Source organism: Poromitra crassiceps, assembly GCF_964638095.1.
Source record: "Poromitra crassiceps genome assembly, chromosome: 1".
NCBI classification, from domain to species: Eukaryota; Metazoa; Chordata; class Actinopteri; order Beryciformes; family Melamphaidae; genus Poromitra; species Poromitra crassiceps.
Genome location: NC_139623.1, coordinates 46577475 through 46600536, shown reverse-complemented (window position 1 = coordinate 46600536; position 23062 = coordinate 46577475). Strand labels below are relative to the sequence as shown.

General features: G+C 44.2%; 1 protein-coding gene across 1 annotated transcript in view; it reads left to right on the top strand.

The window, feature by feature from the left end:
- Window positions 1-23062, top strand: part of wscd1b (WSC domain containing 1b) — a gene marked incomplete at both ends in the record, with an annotated part of 45768 nt that overhangs the window by 17328 nt on the left and 5378 nt on the right. Inside the window, 4 exons of the mRNA XM_083640531.1 lie at window positions 7977-8091; window positions 15746-15960; window positions 19784-19905; window positions 20490-20679. Coding sequence (XP_083496657.1) covers window positions 7977-8091; window positions 15746-15960; window positions 19784-19905; window positions 20490-20679 — 642 coding nt within the window. The remainder of the gene's footprint in view (window positions 1-7976; window positions 8092-15745; window positions 15961-19783; window positions 19906-20489; window positions 20680-23062) is intronic.

Below are 23062 nucleotides of genomic sequence, written 5' to 3'. Positions count from 1 at the left end.
GCAGGGAGCACCTGAGGCTGAGGAGGTGTAGGGAACACCTGAGGTGGAGGAGGTGGCGCAGGGAGCACCTGAGGCTGAGGAGGTGCAGGGAGCACCTGAGGCTGAGGAGGAGGTGCAGGGAGCACCTGAGGCTGAGGAGGCGCCTGGAACAGCTGAGGCGGAGGAGGTGGCGCAGGGAGCACCTGAGGCTGAGGAGGTGCAGGGAGCACCTGAGGCTGAGGAGGCGCCTGGAACAGCTGAGGCGGAGGAGGTGCAGGGAACACCTGAGGTGGAGGAGGTGTAGGGAACACCTGAGGCGGAGGAGGTGCAGGGAACACCTGAGGCGGAGGAGGTGCAGGGAGCACCTGAGGAGGAGGAGGCACCTGAAACACCTGAAGCGGAGGAGGTGCAGGGAGCACCCGAGGCAGAGGAGGTGCATGGGCCGCTCCTCTTCGGTACACACTCTGCTCTATCGTGTCAAGCCTCCTGCTAACCTGCATCAACAGGTGTCTATGGTGCTCACTAAGTTGATATGGTGCAGGTTGGCTAGGCTGTCTCCCAGGTGTATGCCCGACCACATGGCAATTACACTGTGTTGGGGGATGGGGTTGGAAGGTTTGTGCTACTGAAGTAGAGTAGAAGGCTGGATAATATCCATATTGTTGATGGTATCCAGGTGCCCACCTTGGTCCCTCTGCTGGTTGCTGGTTCCTCTGGTCCATTCCCACTTGCTGAGGCCAATCCGGGTTCGAAGGACCATGTAGAAACTGCTTGAGGTGTTGGTTAAAGGTATAGCCTCAGCAAGTGGGGCATCGGTAAGAATGAGGACTCAGAGGAACCAAATGCAAGGGTTTTATTTAGACAGATTCCTTGGTGTGTGATGGAATATCCGACAGGTGTAGATTGATGTAAACAGATGATACAGATGATTTTACCTAAACACAAAAAGGTATTAACAAAGGTTTCAAACAAACAAGGGAAAACATTCAACTGTAAAGTAATAATACATCTAATTCAAATATACAAAAGGAAATAACTAACTATAACAAGACTTACTGGCAATGATGCATCTGCACATTGGTGAACATCAAGGGAAGGCCAAAGCAGCCTCCTCCACTGCTGTCTGGAGCCTACTGAGCCTCACCCAATCAGCCGTCCTTTATTGAGCCCAGGTGCGGCCCAATCAGGGCCCCAGGTGTGGCTGATTGGGTGAGGCTGAGCTGATGGGGGGATTTTGTACAGGACTCTCGCGCTGCTAAAACCCCCCAAGCAGTCGAAATCGGAGATGCCCACGTATTTACAAAGTGTCACAGAAACATTTCAAAGCCGAAGCAGAAGGGTTCAGTGCTTCTCGGCGGCGGGGTTTGAAAGCTCGATGCTGCTAATAAATAACTTTAATATTCTGTGGGCGGCCATCTTGGCATTTGCGAAAAAATATCACAGACACAGAATTCGGATAAAAAGAGGCACTTATAACGGTGAAGTATCAGCCTCCATATTATGGGAAACATTAAAGGTTGTAATGATATGATTTCATATGAATCTGCTGCCAAGAGGCAGAGAGAGAAGAGATTATTGGCGATTGAAAATGCTCTTCCTGCCCTCGAAGCAGCATACCAGGTTTCAAAATCCTCTGAAGATTATAATAAGATACTGAAGCTAAAATATGAATATAATTGCATCCTGGGTGGTCAGATCAACACACTCCTTTTAAAATTGAGACAAAAGCAATTTGAACTGAGAGATAAGCCAGAGGGGCTCCTGGCACGGCAGCTCAAAGGCGCCCAGGCCTCCAGGTCAATCCTTTCTAATAAATCAAAAAATGGCGCCCTGCTGATTGATCCCAAGGAGATAAATGATCGATTTAGAGAGTTTTACAGTGAACTCTACTCATTTAAATGTGATGCCGCTCAGCCCGATTTGAACGACTTTTTTGACCCTTTTGAAACACCCAAACTTAGTGACGCTGCCAGAGAGGACGCTGATTTTACACTGGAAGAAATAACTTCTGCCATTAAGTCATTCCCATCAGGCAAAGCAGCCAGACCGGACGAATGATATCTAGCTCTAAGAAGGACAAAGTCTTGCCTAAAACATTGTATGAAGCTACAGACCCATAGCGCTCCAGAATTTTGACAGAAAGGTAATCACTAAAACGCTGGCTACCCAGCTAAATAAACATTTCTCATTCATTATTCATCCTGACCAGAAAGCGTTTATCCCGAATAGGTTTTCTTTTTTTAATGTCAGACTCCTCCTAAACACCATGTACGCAGATCATAGTAAGACCAGCAGTGCAGCGATTTTATCACTCGATGCACAGAAGGCGTTCGATCAGGTTGAGTGGCCTTCGGGGGCGGACTGGGACCATAATTCAGGCCGGGCATTAGATACCATACAGGCCAGGCCAACAGACGCTGACACACATGCCAAAATTTTGGGCCGTTTGAAGCAAGATTTGGTGAATAATGCTAACGTGATGTTACATGTTACCTACCGGTATTTGCTGCAAGTATAATATGAAGACGTAAAAACAAAACATGCCTCTGTACAAAAGCTTCACAGCAAATTTCATTTAAGGAAGAGTGCAGTGTCCTGTCTTGTCTTGTCTGAGGTTAAATGCAAATACAAAAATAATAAAATCAAACTTCATCTCCACTTTAAACTGTATTGTACAGTCCTACTGATAATCCCATAAAGCACATTAATGTGAAAGCAATCAGTATATAGCCTACATGTTTCACTTTATGCTCTGAAATTGTAGCCTACCTGAAAGTTCCTGATTCTGATATGTTCAACACCACCTCCAGCTCTGCAGGAGCACCTGCTGCAGTGCTAGTGCTGCTTCTGCCTCCTAAAAAAAAAACATACATAAATACATAAATAAATACAAATTAGTGTTAATTTAATTTCTCTCGAACATTCTAGAGGCAATAGACAATTGTCTACCACTGATATTGTAGTTTAGGCCAAGAAACAACATAGGCTTCTTGCTTTCCACCTCTCTGCACCTCTTTTCTTCTCCATTTTGGCACCATTGAACAGCAAGTCCTGCCCACCCGCGCTGGTCTCAGCAGCTTCTGACTGAAAAGTTAACTCAGTCCTCCCTGCCTGGCTGCCTGCAGCCTGCCTGCCTGCAAGCTGTGCAACTAGGATCACTTATACATACTGGCCTGCTGTTCAGTGATTGGCCTGGCCTGCGGGGGTAAAACAAAATTGCAGGCCATGCTAGGCCAGGCCACCGGGCATCTGCCCGAAGCACCCGATTATGCAGTCCGCGCCTGGTGGCCTTATATGTTCGAGTCACTGCACAGATTCGGGTTTGGGGATTCATTCATTTCCTGGGTAAAGCTCATATATGCTAGTCCAACATGTTCAGTTATAACCAATGGTGACAAATCAACCAATTTGCCATTGCTTCGCTCGGTTCAGCAGGGTTGCCCTCTCTCGCCGGCCCTCTTCGCCGTCGCGCTCGAGCCCCTTGCCTTAAATATACGTTGTCACCCAAATATTGCAGGCCTGAAGGTCGGAGGCATTGAGACGCGTATTAGTTTGTACGCTGACGACGTAATATTATACCTACATGACTCTGAGAAGTTGATCCCTTCTCTTTTAGAATTAATCACTTCCTTCGATATATACAATTAATTGGACAAAGAGTGACTTTATGCCTCTCTCTGATGTCTTCACCCCCGGCTTCTTGGAAAACCTCCCATTCAAATTGGCTAAAGACCGTCTCACTTATCTTGGCCTGCATACCCAGAGATCCTAAATTAATACTTAAGTTGAACTTTGGTGAATTTGTTTTGACACTCAAGCAATGTATAGAAAACTCCCTTTGTCCATGATTGGTCGTATAAACTCAGTCAAGATGGTTTCACTTCCAAAGTTCCTCTATTTGTGTCAAAACCTTCCTATTTTCCTCACATCTGCTTTCTTTAAAGAGCTGGACTCCATAATTATGTCTTACATCTGGAATTATAAGAACCATAGAATTTCGAAAATTAATTTGCAAAAACCCAAATCTGAAGGCGGGCTGGCCCTGCCAGTGTTCAGACACTACTATTGGGCTGCTAATCTTAGGGCTTTGATGTTCTGGCGGCAGGGGACTCCCGGCAATCTAATTCTCGGGGCTCCCCTGTGGCTGAAAATGGAGGCGAGCTCTATTGTGAACTCCTCTCTGCCAGTTATGTTATTTTCTAAGCTAGAGCAGCAAGGGACTTTACAACATTTAAGTTTTGTTGTGAAAAATTCAGTCAGAATTCTGAACCAAATTAGAGGTGTTCTGAGTCTATCTGATGTTTCTGTCCTCATACCAATTTGTTTTAATCATTCTTTTTCACCACCATGGTCAGACAAAATCTATCATGCCTGGAGTGAGAAGGGGCTGGTTTCGATTAGGGACCTGTACATAGATGGTAATTTTGCATCCTTCGATCTTCTGAGAAGGACATTTGAGTTGCCCAACACGTTAGATCCAAGATTCGGGATTTTGAGGCTCTCCCAAGTGAACATGTTTTTTTTATGTTTTGTTAAGCCCCCCTCACTCTAGGCATCTTATTTCTAGATTTGTGTGTCTGTTTGATGATCACACCAGGGTCCCCACTGAGAGGATCAGAGAGGCGTGGCAGGAGGAGCTTGGTGTTGATTTGTCTGAAATTATATGGGACAGGAGTCTGTCTTTGGCCCTACTCTGTTCGGTTAACAGCAGACACCAGCTGATCCAATTTAAAGTCACTCATCGTCTTCATTATTCCAAGGTTAGACTGCACAAGATTTATCCTTCCATCTCGCCGCTATGTGACAGGTGTCAGGTGTCAGAGGGTACACCATCCCATGCTTTTTGGTTTTGTCCTTTACTTTCCGGATTCTGGGCCAAGATATTTGACTGGTACTCTAAGCCCTACAAAGTAGCCCTTCAGCCAGAGGCAGAACTCGCCAGCTTCGGCTGCTCAGAATCCTCACTGTTCTTCCCTATGGCTGTGCAGCAGTCCCTGACACAGGGGATGACTGTCGCCAAGAGACTTATTCTTAAGGAGTGGAAGTCCCCCTCTTCACGTTCCAGCTGTGGCTGACGGACATGATTTCAGTTATACATATGGAGAGACTCCGGTTTTTGAGGATCAATTTGCTTAAGAAATTCTCTGAGGTCTGGGATCCGTTTCTGGCCTATTTGGACCTGGTTAGAGGTGACTGATGACTCACCTGGCTGACTCTTTATGGAGCCCTTGCGCGAGATCCCACGCACATTTCTTGCAAGCACATTGACACTTTACATGGCTGCTATCACTATGTATGCTGAAAAGTTGATGGATGTATGTTTTTGTTTTTGTCTTTGTTTGAGCCTGTTGTTCTGTTCTGTTTTGTTCTGAAAATTGTAAAAAAAGAAGAAGGAAAAAAAAAAGGCACTTATTAGCAGCATCAAGCTTTCAAACCCCGCCGCCGAGAAGCAATGAACCCTTCTGCTTCGGCTTTGAAATGTTTCTGTGACACTTCGTAAATACGTGGGCATCTCCGATTTCGACTGCTTGGGGGTTTTAGCAGCGCGAGAGTCCACCGTCTCATAAGGGACTGTGGAGGGGAGATGATTACGTTATATGACCCAAACAGTTCCGAAATGGGCTAGTGTCTGTGATGCCTAAGAGACTGTGGACTCAGTACAGTACAAAGGCTTGCCTGTAAACCCAGTCCACCTTGATGCACAATGCATGCTCCCGCTGCCAGGGGGCACATGTGCTCATCCATTGCCATCCTCTCATTGGCACCAGCCATGCCAATCGTCCCAGGGGAGAATCAGCTCCAGCATCTATAGTCGTCTGTCTTGGTGTCTGGCCCAACTGCAGTCGTTTGTTACTATGTAGTGTCATTCTGCTTCCCTAGCTGTTGCACGGGAACGAGGAGCCCACCTGAGACTCTGGACCGGGGCTGGGGCTTCTCCTTCACTTTGATCAAAGCCGTGGGGCTCACCCTGGGTGTCGGGTGATGCCTCTGGAGACGATTTCTTCCGTAGCCTTCAAAGCACAGAGGTCTGGTGCCAACGATAGCAACGCTCTCTCAGAGCTTTCAGGCAGCAGCTGTGCACGTGTTTCTCTCCTGAGGCGCCGGGGGGGTAACCCCAGCGTCGCCCCAGCAGGAGAAGCTGGATGGGCTTCAGAAGACATCATGGAGTGATTGAATCATGATTTTTATATGGTGATACTTGGCCTGCCAGAGATTTTATGGTCCATTGCCTACTCCCATCTGGTCCATGCACCTTGCTGCCGCATCCCTGGAATCCTACTGGCATGCAGCTCCTCCACTGCTTTTCAAATCTTCCCCTTGACCAGTTGGCATCTGTCTATTTTTCCTCTTTTTATATATATATATTATATTTTCAATTTCAATTTCAACAACATAGAAACAAAACAAACGAACAAGCTCAGACACAGGAAAGGAAAGAAAAAAAAGAAAAAACAAACATATAATGTATCGACAATAATGTGGTGCTACCATCCATATAGGGTGCTTATGTGCTTGTAAGAAATGTTGTGCGTGGGGTCCCACTCAAGGGGTCCAAGAGGAACCAACTGGGCAAGTCACCCACCGCCCCCAACCTCGTCGAGGTAGGCCAGAAACGGGTCCCAAATAGTTAGAAACTTATTAAGTGATTTGGTTCTCAGGGATCTGAGCCTTTCCATCCTCATGACCGAGATCATGTCCGTCAACCACAGTTGGAAAGTAAGCGGAGAGGGGGACTTCCATTCTTTCAGGATAAGTTTTTTGGATAGTTTTTCTGTCTAAAAAATAAATAAAAAATTAAGCCTTCTGGTTGGTTTTTCGGTAAAAGCACTCGCCTACCACCGCAGAGCCCTGGGTTCAATTCCCGGCAGCGGTAGCCTACCTCCGGCTTAGTCAGACGTTCATCACAGATACAATTGGCCGTGACTGCGGGAGGGAAGCTGCACTAGTGCCTCCTCTGCTCGGTCAGGGCATCTGTTGGGGAGTGAAGGGAACTGGGGGGAATAGTGTGTGATCCTTCCAGTGAAACTCGCTTTCAGGTAAAAAGAGGCGGCTGGCGACTGCACATGTATCGGAGGAAGCATGTGCTAGTCTATGGCTCTCCCCAGATCGGCAGAGGGGGTGGAGCAACGACTGGGGCAGCAGGGGGAATTGCGCAAGTAGTACAATCGGGAAGAAAATGGGAGAAACTCCGGGAAGGGGGGGATCAAATACATAAGCCTAAATCCTCAATATCCTCAAAACCTTTTAAATATCAAGGAATATGAATATGTAGTAGTTTTCTTTGCAAAATAATCTTTTAAAACGGCACTCGGAGAGCACAGACAAACAGCACTGAAAACATAACCTCCTTGACAGATATCAAAGGTAATGTCAATAAATAAATAAATAAACACCAAAAGGCCTACCTATTACTACTTTACATGTTAACATCATCAAATTGCTGAATCTGTCTAAAATGTGTACTATACCCCCAAACAATTAAGTGATAGTGTCAGACTCAAGGGAAGAACCTGAAAGAATGAATTAGACTGTAACACGATTAACACGATTTCAGACGGCAGCCCGTCTTTATTGTCACACGAACACACTACAACACATGCATGCGGCCACTACACACACTCATGCTGACGGTGGCCGGTGAAATATGTCCTCTGCATTTGACCCATCCAGGCTTGTCCTTTCCTCCAGGGGGCAGGCCAGGAGCAGTGGTCGCTATTTCTTTCCAGCGCCCGGGGACCTTCATTGGACCATCATTGGACCAACTTCAGATGTTGTCGTCACTGGTCGGATGACGATCTTCTGCATGTTTTTTTAGTGGGGGGTTATGTACGGAGGAACCCCCTGACACAAACACTGACAGAAGAGTTGACATAACCTCAGCCACACTGGCTTTCTGTGCTTCAGGAGGGCACTTTGTGTTTGTGAGTAGCATTATTTAGCATAGCAAAAAGAACTGAATGTGAATGTCTCTCACTGGTTCATTCTGACACATCCAGGGACCTACATTGGCTGCTTTCTGCATGATGCCAATGAGCGCGCCCTGGGGGGAACCATGCTGTATGACCTGCGCAAGATGACCTGCTCTCTGTGTCAAGACACCTGCTCGGAAAGGTAATGCATTTGCGGCGGGCTCCTCCTATGGGGGGGGGGGGGGGGGGGGGGGGGGGTAGGGGGGGGACCACAGAGGGTCTGCTGTTTGAGTAAATGCTTTCGATCTCTGTCTTCTCGATGAATGGCTGCTGTGTTCCAGCGGAGAGCCAGGTGGCTGGATGACAGTAAAAGATGAGGGGGGTGAGAGAGAGAGACGAGAGACTAAAGCGTTGATCTGTGGCAGAAGAACGAGGGAGGGAGGCGTGCATGTGTTGAAATGCTTAATGAGGTGACTACAGCAATCGGTTAATGACTCAGCGGTTAACTCATGTGTTATGCTTTGTTATCGGTCCCTCTTGCGATCGCAGTAATTAATGCTAATTCAACCAATCTCCACTATATTACGTGATTTCTCTGGAAAAAAAGAAAACACACAGCAAAACAGGTTCCTCAACTAGCGCCATTTTTTTTTGCAAATTGCATTGCAAGTTTTGAGAAAAGTTGCCATTAGGTAGTAATTAGAAAAGAAAAGAAAAAAAATTCTCCTTGCAATTTTTGCCAGCTCCTACTATTTTACCGCAAAATAAATTATAAATCACGAAACTTTGCAAATTGTATGACCATTTTTTTAGAAAAGCAGCTGCAAAATCAAGCATTTTTGATTGCAACAATCACAAAATCCGCCAAATCCTGGAGGCACTGAGTTCGTGTGGGCTGAATTTGCCGCAGTAAAATGACTATGGGCCCTATCTTCCCACTGGCCTTAGGCGCTAAACTGGCGTTAAACGCAAAAAACACGCTTTGCGCCTGACTCGGGAAGATAGCATCATGTTTTTAGGCCCCGAAATGCGCTTTACGGCGAAGAGGCGTGGCCCAGTGCCAGAATAGGCCAGAATGGGCGTTTCGGCCTTAAATACCGGCCTAACGCTATCTTCTCCCCTGGCGTTGATTTAGCGCTTAGCGCTTTTCAAAGCCAGGCCTTATTCAGTGCGCCCGGGATATAGGGTTAGTTAACTGTTGAAAATTTGATGTCTGGTTTTGTCACGAGTAGCATACAGCTGAAGTCTCTCTCGCCATCAAGCAGACAGTGACGGAAGCATGTTTCTTTATGTGCGCCAAGGGGAAGTTGACGGACTAAATTGGTGGGTACTGCGTGCGCAATTACACAGCGGAGATGCAGGAGAGATGCAGATTCAGCGCGCCGGCCCCGGGGATGCACTCACTCTCTCCCCCCCCTCTCTCTCTCTCACTCCCTCTCTCCCTCTCTCTCGCCTGTCAATTTCTGCCCCTATAGCGCACTGCTAGCATCAGATCTGAAATGTAGGCTACACCACAGAATGACAGAACCATCACTATTTTGGGGAAAAGGCCACTAATTTATAGCCTATGTAGACACTAGGCAGGCACAAAGACAGATGGAAAAAAAGTTGTTCTACCGTAGATTTGAGCCCCTGTCATTCAGAGGCTGCAGAGGCATCATCCTACCTGTGCAGTGGGGGAGAATAAAGGGTAGCGAGAGAAAACGATATCATTCTGCCCAAACTTTCACCAATCTAATCTCATCATGACATCCAGGGATAGGCTATATTTTTCTAGCCGATGCGTTTAGAACATTCTTTTCACTTTGATCTTGCTATAGTGTAGCGTATTTACATACTTGCTGTATTTAAACTGCAGTGAGATTTGTTTGAGGAGCATAATAATATGGAATAATATATATGGAGACAGACGGGGATGAAAGAGGGAGGGGGGAGCTCAGAGCGCTTTGGTCGGGCTTTTCTGACCGGACTGGATCGCGCCGTGGAATTGGAGCTTAAAAGGGAAGATTGTGATTTGTTTACTGCACTTCTCCAATGAGCACGTTGTGAATAATTCTACGCTTAAAAGGAGTGGTTAAGTGGTTAACAGATGGGTTTAGCGCCGAGGGGAAAATATGGACTGCGCTTGACCACGGCCACAATTTGCACTGCGCCTGGCCTTAAACGCTATTTTAAGGCCAGGGGGAAGATAGGGCCCTATGGCCTCTATCGTTGCATTGGCCTATGAACTGCGCCCAGCGCAGCACAGAGTAGTGGGCGTGGACCAGCCCACTCGATATCTTGGTGTTGGCGCTACAGGCGGACTTAAGCATTATAACCACGCCTTTTAAGAGTAAAATTATGCACAATCTGGTCATTGGAGAAGTGCAGTAAATTAATCACAAGCGTCCCTTTTAAGCTCCAATTCCACGGAGCAATCCAGTAAAGCCAGAAAAGCCAAGCGCTCTGCTCCCCCCTCCCTTTCATCCCGTGTGTCTGTCTCCATATATAGGCTATTATTCCATATTATTATGCTTCTCAAACCAATCTAACTGCAGTTTAAATATTGCAAGCATGTAAATACGCTACACTATAGCAAGATCAAAGTGAAAAGAATGTTCTAAACGCATTGGCTAGAAAAAAATAGCCTATCCCTATGTCATGATGAGATTAGATTGGTGAAAGTTTGTCCAGAATGATATCGTTTTCTCTCCCCTGATGCACTATGGAGGACGGAGGACCAGGAGAGTCTTACGCTAATGAATAGAGTGTCTCCTTAATAATTATCCAATCGTACAATTAAAAAGAGTAATTTCAAAAAGGATTCACAAATTACGTATTAATACATCATTAAAAAGTCGTATTTGGAAAAGGAACATTGTTTCCTTATTCCTATTCGAAATAACCATTTGGAATTGTATTTGAAGTCACTATATTAAATCCCTGATTCGAAATAACGATTGGATATGCCATTTACCCATTGCATGACACTTTTGGCCTTAGCCTAGAAAAACTGTGTAAAACAATGCAAATTAGACGTGTACTTTAATTTTAAATTTTACATACCTTGTAGGCCCTGGAGAGTCTTAAGCTAATGAATAGAGTGTTCCTTTAATAATTATCTAATCGTACAATTAAAAAGAGTAATTTCAAAAAGAATTCACAAATGACGTATTAATACATCATTAAAAAGTCGTATTTGGAAAAGGAACTTCAAAAACATCCATTAAACAGTGTATTTCAAAATGGAATTACGAATACATCATTTAAAACATCATTTAAACAGTGTATTTCAAAATGGAATTACGAATACATCATTTAAAACATCATTTAATACATAATTTCCTTATTCCTATTCGAAATAAACATTTGTAATTGTATTTGAAGTCACTATTTCAAAACTAATTCAAAAAACCGTTTGGAAAACCATTTCGTTTTAACATGACACTTTTTTGCTCTTTGTCCCCAGCCAAACAGCGTCAATCGTGAATTGAGCCCCCTAATGCAAATGAGCCATGTAACAGGCTCTCTGATTGGCTAGAGAGCTTTGAGGCACGAAAGAGCCTGGCTCAGTGGACTGCCTCTCTAGCCAATCAGAGAGCCTGTTACATGGCTCATTTGCATTAGGACCATGGATTCACGATTGACACTGTTTGGCTGGGGACAAAGAGCAAAAAAGTGTCATGTTAAAACAAAATGGTTTTCCTATCGGTTTTTTGAATTGGTTTTGAAATAGTGACTTCAAATACAATTCCAAATGGTTATTTCAAATAGGAATAAGGAAATGATGTATTAAATTATGTTTTAAATGATGTATTCGTAATTCCATTTTGAAATACACTGTTTAAATGATGTTTTAAATGATGTATTCGTAATTCCATTTTGAAATACACTGTTTAATGGATGTTTTTGAAGTTCCTTTTCCAAATACGACTTTTTAATGATGTATTAATACGTCATTTGTGAATTCTTTTTGAAATTACTCTTTTTAATTGTACGATTAGATAATTGTTAAAGGAACACTCTATTCATTAGCTTAAGACTCTCCAGGGCCTACAAGGTATGTCAAATTTAAAATTAAAGTACACGTCTAATTTGCATTGTTTTACACAGTTTTTCTAGGCTAGGCCAAAAGTGTCATGCAATGGGTAAATGGCATTTCCAATCGTTATTTCGAATCGGGGATTTAATATAGTGACTTCAAATACAATTCCAAATGGTTATTTCGAATAGGAATAAGGAAACGATGTATTAAATGATGTTTTAAATGATGTATTCGTAATTCCATTTTGAAATACACTGTTTAATGGATGTTTTTGAAGTTCCTTTTCCAAATACGACTTTTTAATGATGTATTAATACGTCATTTGTGAATTATTTTTGAAATTACTCTTTTTAATTGTACGATTGGATAATTATTAAGGGGACACTCTATTCATTAGCGTAAGACCCTCCTGGTCCTCCATACTGCACAGGTAGGATGATGCACATAATGTACATTATGTAAAGTCATGCAGAAATGTGTTTTTATTGTAAAACTAAATGTGAAGTAGGGCCAATTTATTGGAGCGGACATCACAGTATAGGACATGACAGTAGAACCGCGTTACGCTGTCAGTTATCTAAATCACGTTAGATGACATATATGTTTCACATCGGGTTGTGTTTGGATTTCTATGTTTTATTTTGGCCAATATTGAAATGTTCGAGAATTGCATGTTGTGTGAACAGAAACAGTATTTCTATCTACCACTTTAGGCAATTTAGGCTGATTTGGTTGATATTTATTCTCGAAATGTATTAGTCTCAATGCATGCTGGGAGATTTGAGGGAGTGAGAGAGAGAGAGCGGGGGAGAGAACAGCTTTTTTTCCATTTGTGCTGGGCAGGGAGTGAGAGAGAGAGAGAGGGGGAGAGAACAGCCTCTGAATGACGGGCTCAAAACTGTCATGTTATAAAAACTGTCATGTTGTTAAAACTGTCATGTTGTTATACTACGTATGGTATAACTACTTTTTTTTCCCATCGGACTTTGTGGCTGTCTGAGTGCACGAGGGAGGGAGTGAGAGAGCTAGAGGGGGACAAAGTGTGAGATCAGCAGAGGAGAAGCTGTGCGTGGAATATCCACGGCGCACTGAATAAGGCCTGGTTTTCAAAAGCGCAAAGCGCTAAATTAACTCATTGAGTGCCAGCCACTTTTGGAAAACGGATGCTCCCAGTGCCAGCCCTTTCAGAGCGTTTTCAGTGATTTCTCGAGGCCCACAGAATATTGTGTGATATTACTATGTAAACACCGAACACGCAGAAAGAACAATGAGACTCTATTGTATCATCAGCGAAAAAAAGTTTATTGATATCATTTTCCCTTCTTTAGTTATCAGCCGGAGAAGATAGGTTGATTTCACCAAAAACAGACGTTTCAGACTAGAAGCTGAGATAATGAGCCTTTTGTGAAATGAAGCATTTCAAGCAAATCACTGACTCTGAAGCTAATATTTTCTGACCTGAAACATCTGAACAGTAATTTCCTTCAATAAAACAGCACCCCCACCCCCCTCAACTGCAAACTCCTCCTCTGTGGGAGTGTCTCTGGTGGCTCTGCTCGAATCTCTGCTAGCTGCGTCAGGCGACGAATCTCTGCATGGAGCTGCCTGGGATAAACTCATCCCCACACCAACACATAGCTTGCATGCCAGAGCTGGGAGAAACTCACCCCCACACCAACACACAGCCTGCATGCTGGCGGAGCTGGGAGAAACTCAACCCCACACTAACACACAGCCTAACACGCACCCAGCGTCTATTTTCGGAGCGCTCTGTTTTTGTGCGCCGGCTCCCAGCGCGACACCGAAAAGCCAAACCGGACTGCTGAGAATGGTTTGGCCCTTCGGCGTCGGGTGCTGCTTTTCTGGCGGCTAATCGTGTGGAGAAACTATGCAGCAGAGACAGAGGGGCTCAGTTGTGGGAGCGGATTGACTGCTGTTCGCATCTAACGTTAGCTCCAGCCAGAGCAATCTATACGGCTCTGGCTCCAGCATCGGTTTCCGTTTCATCACGGGGCTTCTTCTGCTGTTTTTCCTCACCTTTCTTTAATCTGGAGAGCACTGTCGCCACCTAATGGGTCCATAAAATAGCTTCTACACATTCGACATCCCCCATACTTTCACAGGAGATGCATCAGGCTTTGATCCACATCCCACCGTCAAAAAACGCAAATTGACGACTTTAGTCGTCATTGGCACTCTACGTTACTATTTGAATTGACGACGATAGTCGTCATTGGCACTCAATGAGTTAACGCCAGGGGGGAAGATATCGTTAGGCCGGTATTTAAGGCCGAAACGCCCATTCTGGCCTATTCTGGCACTACGCCATGCCTGTTTGGCCTAAAGCGCATTTCGGGGCCTAAAGCCATGTTGCTCTTCCCGAGGCAGGCGCAAGGCACGTTTTTTTGCGTTTAAGGCCCGTTTTTGCGCCTAAGGCCTGTGGGAGAATAGGGCCCTATGTGTCCAAACTTGCAAGACTTAAATGAATAGAGCCAAAGATCGGATTGCATTATTCCCTTTTATACAGCGTCTTACTGGCTCCACTGAAACAGAACAGCAGAGGCCAGAGGGATGCAGGCAGGCAGTGTTCACATCCCGGCTCCTCCTCCACACATCCACATGGAGATCGGAGTCACGCTCATTACCTAAGCAGCCCAATTATTGAAATGAGCCACAGCAAAAAGTCAAGGCAATTTACGAGGCAGCTTCAAAGGACATAAGAAAAGGTCAATTTTGATGATGTCTTACCCAAGGAGGGAGGATAAAGAGAGAGGAAGAGATGAGTCACGGCGTCCTTGATATGTAAAGTACAGATCAGAGGTGACCTCAGTCCAGGCAGAGTACTGCAGGGAGAGGAGGAGACGGAGCTGTGCTAACACATATCACAGGGGCTGCCACCTTTCGTGCCAGGAGGTCTGAATTAACACAATAATTTTGAAATGTCAACTTGCGTCCTTTGGGATGGCTTAGCCCACTTAGCCCACGGCCAATAGCTTCAGGTGAGATCTGATCATTTGATCAAGAGCAGCCAGTATTGGGGAAAAGTGTGTGTTAAGGTCCTTACACATCAAGAGCGATGCGAATATACGGCACGAAATTGCGATGCGAGTTTTGACCCACCTGTCAATCACAGCCACAGATGTGTACACGTCGGAAGCGAATTTCTGAAAAATCGACCGTGGTTCGAAAAAATAAACACCGCAATAACGCTCAGAGAAACTTCGCCGTTGGTATGCATGGTTGCATTGACTGATATAGGTTCGGAAAATATTATTGATGTGCGAATTAATCGCACGAAAGAAACGCTCCCGACCTTTGAACAGGAAGAATTGTAGAGTGATTATTTTTGTGAGGGCCCCAACTTTATCTAATATTTCTCCATTTGGAATGGAGTGAAGGCTTTGACAATACTGAAGTGCGTCTGCCATGGCAGTGATGTGGGATATGTTTATTATAATTATTCAGAAAATATGCACATGAATTCAGTCACAAAGTAAAAATATGTTTTTATTTTGACTTGAATTGCTCCAGTGCTAATCATTTTGCACTGTGACCTTCTGGATGTTTATTGGTCTTATACTGTTTATTATTTGACCTTGTAACACTTTTCTTTTCTTAATCGTTTATATGCTCTTTTCTTTTTAACCATTTTATGTAAAGCCCTTTAAATTGCCTCCGTGTTTGGAATGTGCTGTGTAAACTTGCCATGCCTCGCCTATGGATTGCCCCAGGCTAGGGCATTGTGGGCTCAAAACTCTGTGTGTGTGTGTCTGTGTGTGTGTGTGTGTGCATGCGTGCGTGCGTGCGTGCGTGCGTGCGTGCGTGCGGCTAGTGGGTACCAGTTTGCAGGTCTGGAATACGGAGCTGAATGCCACTGTGGGAACCGCATCAGTAGTGCACGGGCTCCAGAGGAGGACTGCAGTCTGGCGTGTCGGGGTGAGAGGGGGTCCCCCTGTCTGGCGTGTCGGGGTGAGCGGGGGTCCCCCTGCGGCGGCGTGGGCCGTCTTTCCATTTACAAGGTGGAGCAGCTGCCGGGTCACAGAAAATGTGAGCAAGTATTTGTTTATTTTCCTCAAAGCTTCTCAATAGGAAATTGTGCACATTGGCAGCCCCAAGTGGCAGTAAGAGGTAACGACGTGAGTACTGCACAGTCCTCGGACCTAAATTTCCTCTTCTTAGTGGCTGGTGTCGGGGGAGACAGTGAAAAGGTTCAGCCAGTACTTCGCTCCTTTCCTTTCCATTTTGTCATTTCCTGTGCACTGACAAGATTTCCCACCAATGTCCATGCCGCAAAATAAATTTTGGGCAAAAATGGAGCAGATCTACAAAGTCCAAATTGACGGGATGGGACGCTCTTCTGTGTTGCAGTCCGAGTTTGTGATGCAGGCCGATAATAAGACAGGTGCATGTTTGCATCAAATCTGGCCTCGTGCAGCTTTAAATATATAGCAGCAAAAGTGATCAGTAACACTTTATATAATACATTTACTGTATAATTCCCATTCATAACAGCTACATGGTGCATTCATGAATACTGATTTTATGTTAATGTGTGGAATAAGATAAGATAGATTATGAATCCGCTTGGGGAAATTGATGAATGTCAGCAGCTGTCACTATGTCTCAATGTGATACATACAGACTCTCACTATGTCTCAATGTGATACTTACAGACTGTCACTATGTCTCAATGTGATACTTACAGACTGTCACTATGTCTCAATGTGATACTTACAGACTGTCACTATGTCTCAATGTGATACTTACAGACTGTCACTATGTCTCAATGTGATACTTACATACTGTCAGTACGTCTCAATGTGATACTTACAGACTGTCAGTACGTCTCAATGTGATACTTACAGACTGTCAGTACGTCTCAATGTGATACTTACAGACTGTCAGTACGTCTCAATGTGATACTTACAGACTGTCAGTACGTCTCAATGTGATACTTACAGACTGTCAGTACGTCTCAATGTGATACTTACAGACTGTCACTATGTCTCAATGTGATACTTACAGACTGTCAGTACGTCTCAATGTGATACTTACAGACTGTCACTATGTCTCAATGTGATACTTACAGACTGTCAGTACGTCTCAATATGATACTTACAGACTGTCACTATGTCTCAATGTGATACTTACAGACTGTCACTATGTCTCAATGTGATACTTACAGACTGTCACTATGTCTCAATGTGATACTTACAGACTGTCACTACGTCTCAATGTGATACTTACAGACTGTCACTATGTCTCAATGTGATACTTACAGACTGTCAGTACGTCTCAATGTGATACTTACAGACTGTCAGTACGTCTCAATGTGATACTTACAGACTGTCAGTACGTCTCAATGTGATACTTACAGACTGTCAGTACGTCTCAATATGATACTTACAGACTGTCACTATGTCTCAATGTGATACTTACAGACTGTCACTATGTCTCAATGTGATACTTACAGACTGTCACTATGTCTCAATGTGATACTTACAGACTGTCACTATGTCTCAATGTGATACTTACAGACTGTCACTATGTCTCAATGTGATACTTACAGACTGTCACTATGTCTCAATGTGATACTTACAGACTGTCACTATGTCTCAATGTGATACTTACAGACTGTCAGGACGTCTCAATATGATACTTACAGACTGTCACTATGTCTCAATGTGATACTTACAGACTGTCACTATGTCTCAATGTGATACTTACAGACTGTCACCATGTCTCAATGTGATACTTACAGACTGTCACCATGTCTCAATGTGATACTTACAGACTGTCACTATGTCTCAATGTGATACTTACAGACTGTCACTACATCTCAATGTGATACTTACAGACTGTCACTACGTCTCAATGTGATACTTACAGACTGTCACTATGTCTCAATGTGATACTTACAGACTGTCAGTACGTCTCAATGTGATACTTACAGACTGTCACTATGTCTCAATGTGATACTTACAGACTGTCACTATGTCTCAATGTGATACTTACAGACTGTCACTACGTCTCAATGTGATACTTACAGACTGTCACTATGTCTCAATGTGATACTTACAGACTGTCAGTACGTCTCAATATGATACTTACAGACTGTCACTATGTCTCAATGTGATACTTACAGACTGTCACTATGTCTCAATGTGATACTTACAGACTGTCACTATGTCTCAATGTGATACTTACAGACTGTCACTATGTCTCAATGTGATACTTACAGACTGTCACTATGTCTCAATGTGATACTTACAGACTGTCACTATGTCTCAATGTGATACTTACAGACTGTCAGTACGTCTCAATGTGATACTTACAGACTGTCACTATGTCTCAATGTGATACTTACAGACTGTCAGGACGTCTCAATATGATACTTACAGACTGTCACTATGTCTCAATGTGATACTTACAGACTGTCACTATGTCTCAATGTGATACTTACAGACTGTCACCATGTCTCAATGTGATACTTACAGACTGTCACCATGTCTCAATGTGATACTTACAGACTGTCACCATGTCTCAATGTGATACTTACAGACTGTCACCATGTCTCAATGTGATACTTACAGACTGTCACTATGTCTCAATGTGATACTTACAGACTGTCACTACGTCTCAATGTGATACTTACAGACTGTCACTACGTCTCAATGTGATACTTACAGACTGTCACTATGTCTCAATGTGATACTTACAGACTGTCACTATGTCTCAATGTGATACTTACAGACTGTCACCATGTCTCAATGTGATACTTACAGACTGTCACCATGTCTCAATGTGATACTTACAGACTGTCACCATGTCTCAATGTGATACTTACAGACTGTCACTATGTCTCAATGTGATACTTACAGACTGTCACTACGTCTCAATGTGATACTTACAGACTGTCACTACGTCTCAATGTGATACTTACAGACTGTCACTATGTCTCAATGTGATACTTACAGACTGTCACTACGTCTCAATGTGATACTTACAGACTGTCACTATGTCTCAATGTGATACTTACAGACTGTCAGTACGTCTCAATGTGATACTTACACATTGATATTACATCAAATGATGTAATATCACATTGAGACTGTCACTATGTCTCAATGTGATACTTACAGACTGACACTACGTCTCAATGTGATACTTACAGACTGTCAGTACGTCTCAATGTGATATTACAGACTGTCACTATGTCTCAATGTGATACTTACAGACTGACACTACGTCTCAATGTGATACTTACAGACTGACACTACGTCTCAATGTGATACTTACAGACTGTCACTATGTCTCAATGTGATACTTACAGACTGACACTACGTCTCAATGTGATACTTACAGACTGACACTAGGTCTCAATGTGATACTTACAGACTGACAGCATTGGAGCAGAAAGATGAAGCAGAAAGAAGTCCCTACTTATTTTTATCCATGAAAAATTTGCATCGTGAAATTGTTTCTCAGACGTTGTATCCTTTCATTATACCCACCTCTTTGTTGGCTAAGCCAAATATTGTATAAGAAGTTAATATCATACAGTATATTAGTATTCATGAATGGATGGCGCAGTGTTTCTAACGCTTTTGTGCAGCGATTGTGCATATTAACCAGGAATCAAGTTTACATGTAGGGATTTCATTCAGGGCAGTACTAACAACACTGATGTCAAATGATACATTGTATCTCCCACAAAGACAGCTATTTGCTTTGGTTACATCATACATGTAAAAATAGTGCAAACACGTAAAATAGAGTTCATGCTTCCTATTGCTGGTCAGCATTATAATCCCTCCTACCAAATCCCTTTGTATTATTCTATGTTCATGTAGCTGTTCTCTCTTTCCAGTCAGAAACGTTCACTACAGCGGCTGCTTCCACATGCCAAAGAGCACCATCGGCACCTTCCCCGTCTACTCCTTCCAAGCCAACCTGACCACACAGTCCTGCATCGAGACCTGCACAGATAAGGTTTGCATTATTAGCTCTCCAGAATTACAGAACGACTTAAGCAATTGATTGCACGCGGCTCTCTGTGGCGTACTGGGATTCCTACCACTCCAAGGAGAGGAGACTCTGTTGCTCAGAGAGCTGTGTCTGCTCCCTGGAGATCATCACGGGAACATGTCGGGAGACAAATGTGCATGGATATTGCTGACTGTTGAAGGTCTAAAGGGCCTCTAATGAGAAGTAGATGGGCTGCATGTTGAAACGAGACCTTCAGACTTGCTCAGCTGTGTCTCGTCCCAAAACACACAAATGGCTGGTTTAAATATTGCACATCATCTGGTGGTGACTGCAGTGTGATTCATTTCCCACTGTGTGTGTGTGTGTGTGTGTGTGTGTGTGTGTGTGTGTGTGTGTGTGTGTGTGCGTGCGTGCGTGCGTGCGTGCGTGCGTGCGTGCGTGCGTGCGTGCCCAATGGGGATGGGATGCAGATTTGCTGTTCAACTAAGCTGACTTGTCACCCTTGGGTGAAATGCACCTTTTTGGAGATGAGAATAAGCATGATGAGTCATAGAACTAGAACATTATTTCTGATTCTGGTTTTGTAGGAGCTCCCGCTGGCTGTGTTGAAGAAGCCCCACTGTTTCTGTACATGGACATCCTCTCTCAGTCTCAGCCAACAATCCCGGGAGCAGCCATGTGTGGGGGACACTGGTGGTCTGAACCACACCAGTACCTCCACGCCCACAGTGCCCACTGACCACTACTACTACCAGGTCTATCACACGCCTGTCCTGGGTGAGATGCTCTGTTGGCTATCTAGCAGAAGCTCTATTTCAAAGGTCTCCATCAATGAACTTTACAGAGTCTATCAGCCCAATTCGGATCAGTTTTACACGGGCAATCATCACTGGAGCATGTCTGTACTTTTAGTCCCACCAGCATCTGCCATGGCAGTCATTTTTACAGTCTGTGCACCGCCAGTAAAGTTCCTGCCTCTATTGCTCCTTGTAAAATGGCCTGTAAAAATAATAACCTCAGGTAAAACTAGTCCCATTCCAATTGACATCCCTGAGATTGTTGCCGAATATTGTGTCGCTTTGGGAAACTTATTGTTGTGGACCATCTGCTCACATTGCACCTGGAAGTGGCGTTCACCCAAACTGAGCCCCAACTCGACTACGGTTGTGAGCTTTCGCTTGCTACCATGCCGTGTTTTTGTTCAAACGAGTCGACACAAATTGTGAAATATTGACGACAATGTGTAAATCTAGTAGACACTCCCATCACTAACATAGACCAGAACTGCACATCCAAAGCGTCAAGGCCGCGCCCCTTTTGGGGGATAACACAAGCCACTCGCGTTGACTTCAATGTAAAATAGCAGTACCCAAAACATCTATAGAAAAATAACAGAATTAATTTCCTTTATAAATGACCCAAAGACACCATGACATGACAATATATTTCAACTCGGCCGGCCATAGAATGCGCAAGATACATCGACACGAGGTACTTGCCTTATATGAACGCTGTATCCAGTTTCCACCAGGTTACATGCATCGTCCACATTGACGGTGTCACGCCGTCGCCTACCCTATCGCAGACCAGTTTTTTTTTTTTTTTTTTTTTTTATTGTTAGTGAAACTATAACAACACAGCAACTCTTCGGCATATCTCTATCAAATTAAACCGTTTTAAATAGTTTGTTTGAAGTGGTTTCGGCTTCTTGTGCCGTCGTTTACTATGGTGGGTTTCCCCTAAAAAGGGGCGCGGCCTTGGAGCTGGGCGCTTGAAGACGCGATGCAGTTCTGGTCTATTCCCTGAAAATGAATCCTGTGCGAATAGGGCTTAAAGAAACAGCTCACCCTAAAATCCAAAATACATATATTCCCTCTCACCTGTAGTGCTATTTATCCATCTATATCATTTTGTGTGTTGCCTGAGTTTTGGAGATATCGGCCGCAGAGTTTCTGCCTTCTCTCCAATACAATGGAACTGGATGGCACTGCTTGGCTTGTGGTGCTCAAAGTGCCAAAGAAATACATTTGATAAACTCAACAGCAATGTCTCTTTCCAGAAATCATGACCCCGTTACTCAATATACTCGACAGACCTTGTTATGAGCAGTTTCATGAAGATACTATTTTATTTTTATTTTATTTTCTTGACCGAAGTACACCCGCTAGCTGCTAGCTAGTTCCTACAGGAGACTGCAAAAGAACATAGTTCCTACATGAAACTGCTCACAACAAAGTCTGTGCATTATCTTGAGTAACCGGGTCATGATTTCTGGAAAGAGACAATGCTGTTGAGTTTTTCAAATGTATTTTTTTGGTGCTTCGTGCACCACAAGCCGAGTGCCATCCAGTTCCATTGTATTGGAGAGAAGGCAGACATCTCTGCGGTATATCGCGATATCTCCAAAACTCAGGCAACTATATCAAAACGATATAGATGGATAAATAGCGCTACAGGTGAGAGGAAAGATATATATTTTGGATTTTAGGGTGAGCTGTCCCTTTAAAGTCGAACTGAACCTGTAGTGGTGCGTCGATTGGAGTCCGTTTCAGACTGAAAACATAACATGTCTGAGATGACAGGTTGAGAGCAGGGGCGTAGCCAGAAATTCAATTATGGGTGGGCCTGGATAAAATTGGGTGGGCCTGGACAAAATTGGTGGGGCAATTGCATGACGAAATTTTGCACGGAACGCGCGCAAAATTCCTAGATGTCATGAAGTTGTCATGCATTAGACTCTGGAGATGATGTGCCCTGCGTTTTTAAGCTACAAAACCATTGGCTAGCAAGGCAGCAGCAAGTTTGCCTCTAGAAAACAACCAATTAAAAAAAATAATAATAATAATAATTTGGGTGGGCCAGGGCAAGAAGTGGGTAGGCCTGTGCCTACCCAGGCCACCCATAGATACGCCCCTGGTTGAGAGGCGGGTCATAGTAGCATGTCCATGATTTGATTTGACAATTCTGGGGACTGGCTTTGGCATTGGCCAATCCTGGCGTGTTCCACCCCCAAATCCCAAAAAGTGGGATTCAGCGTGTTGTCGTGCTACGCGAGTGGGATCCCCCGAGTACCAGGCAGCCAGCTCATTCTGTGTGGAACGAGCGGACAATCCCATGCATGGGTGCTGCCCGCCCACCTGGAATCTCCGAGGGGCGACCC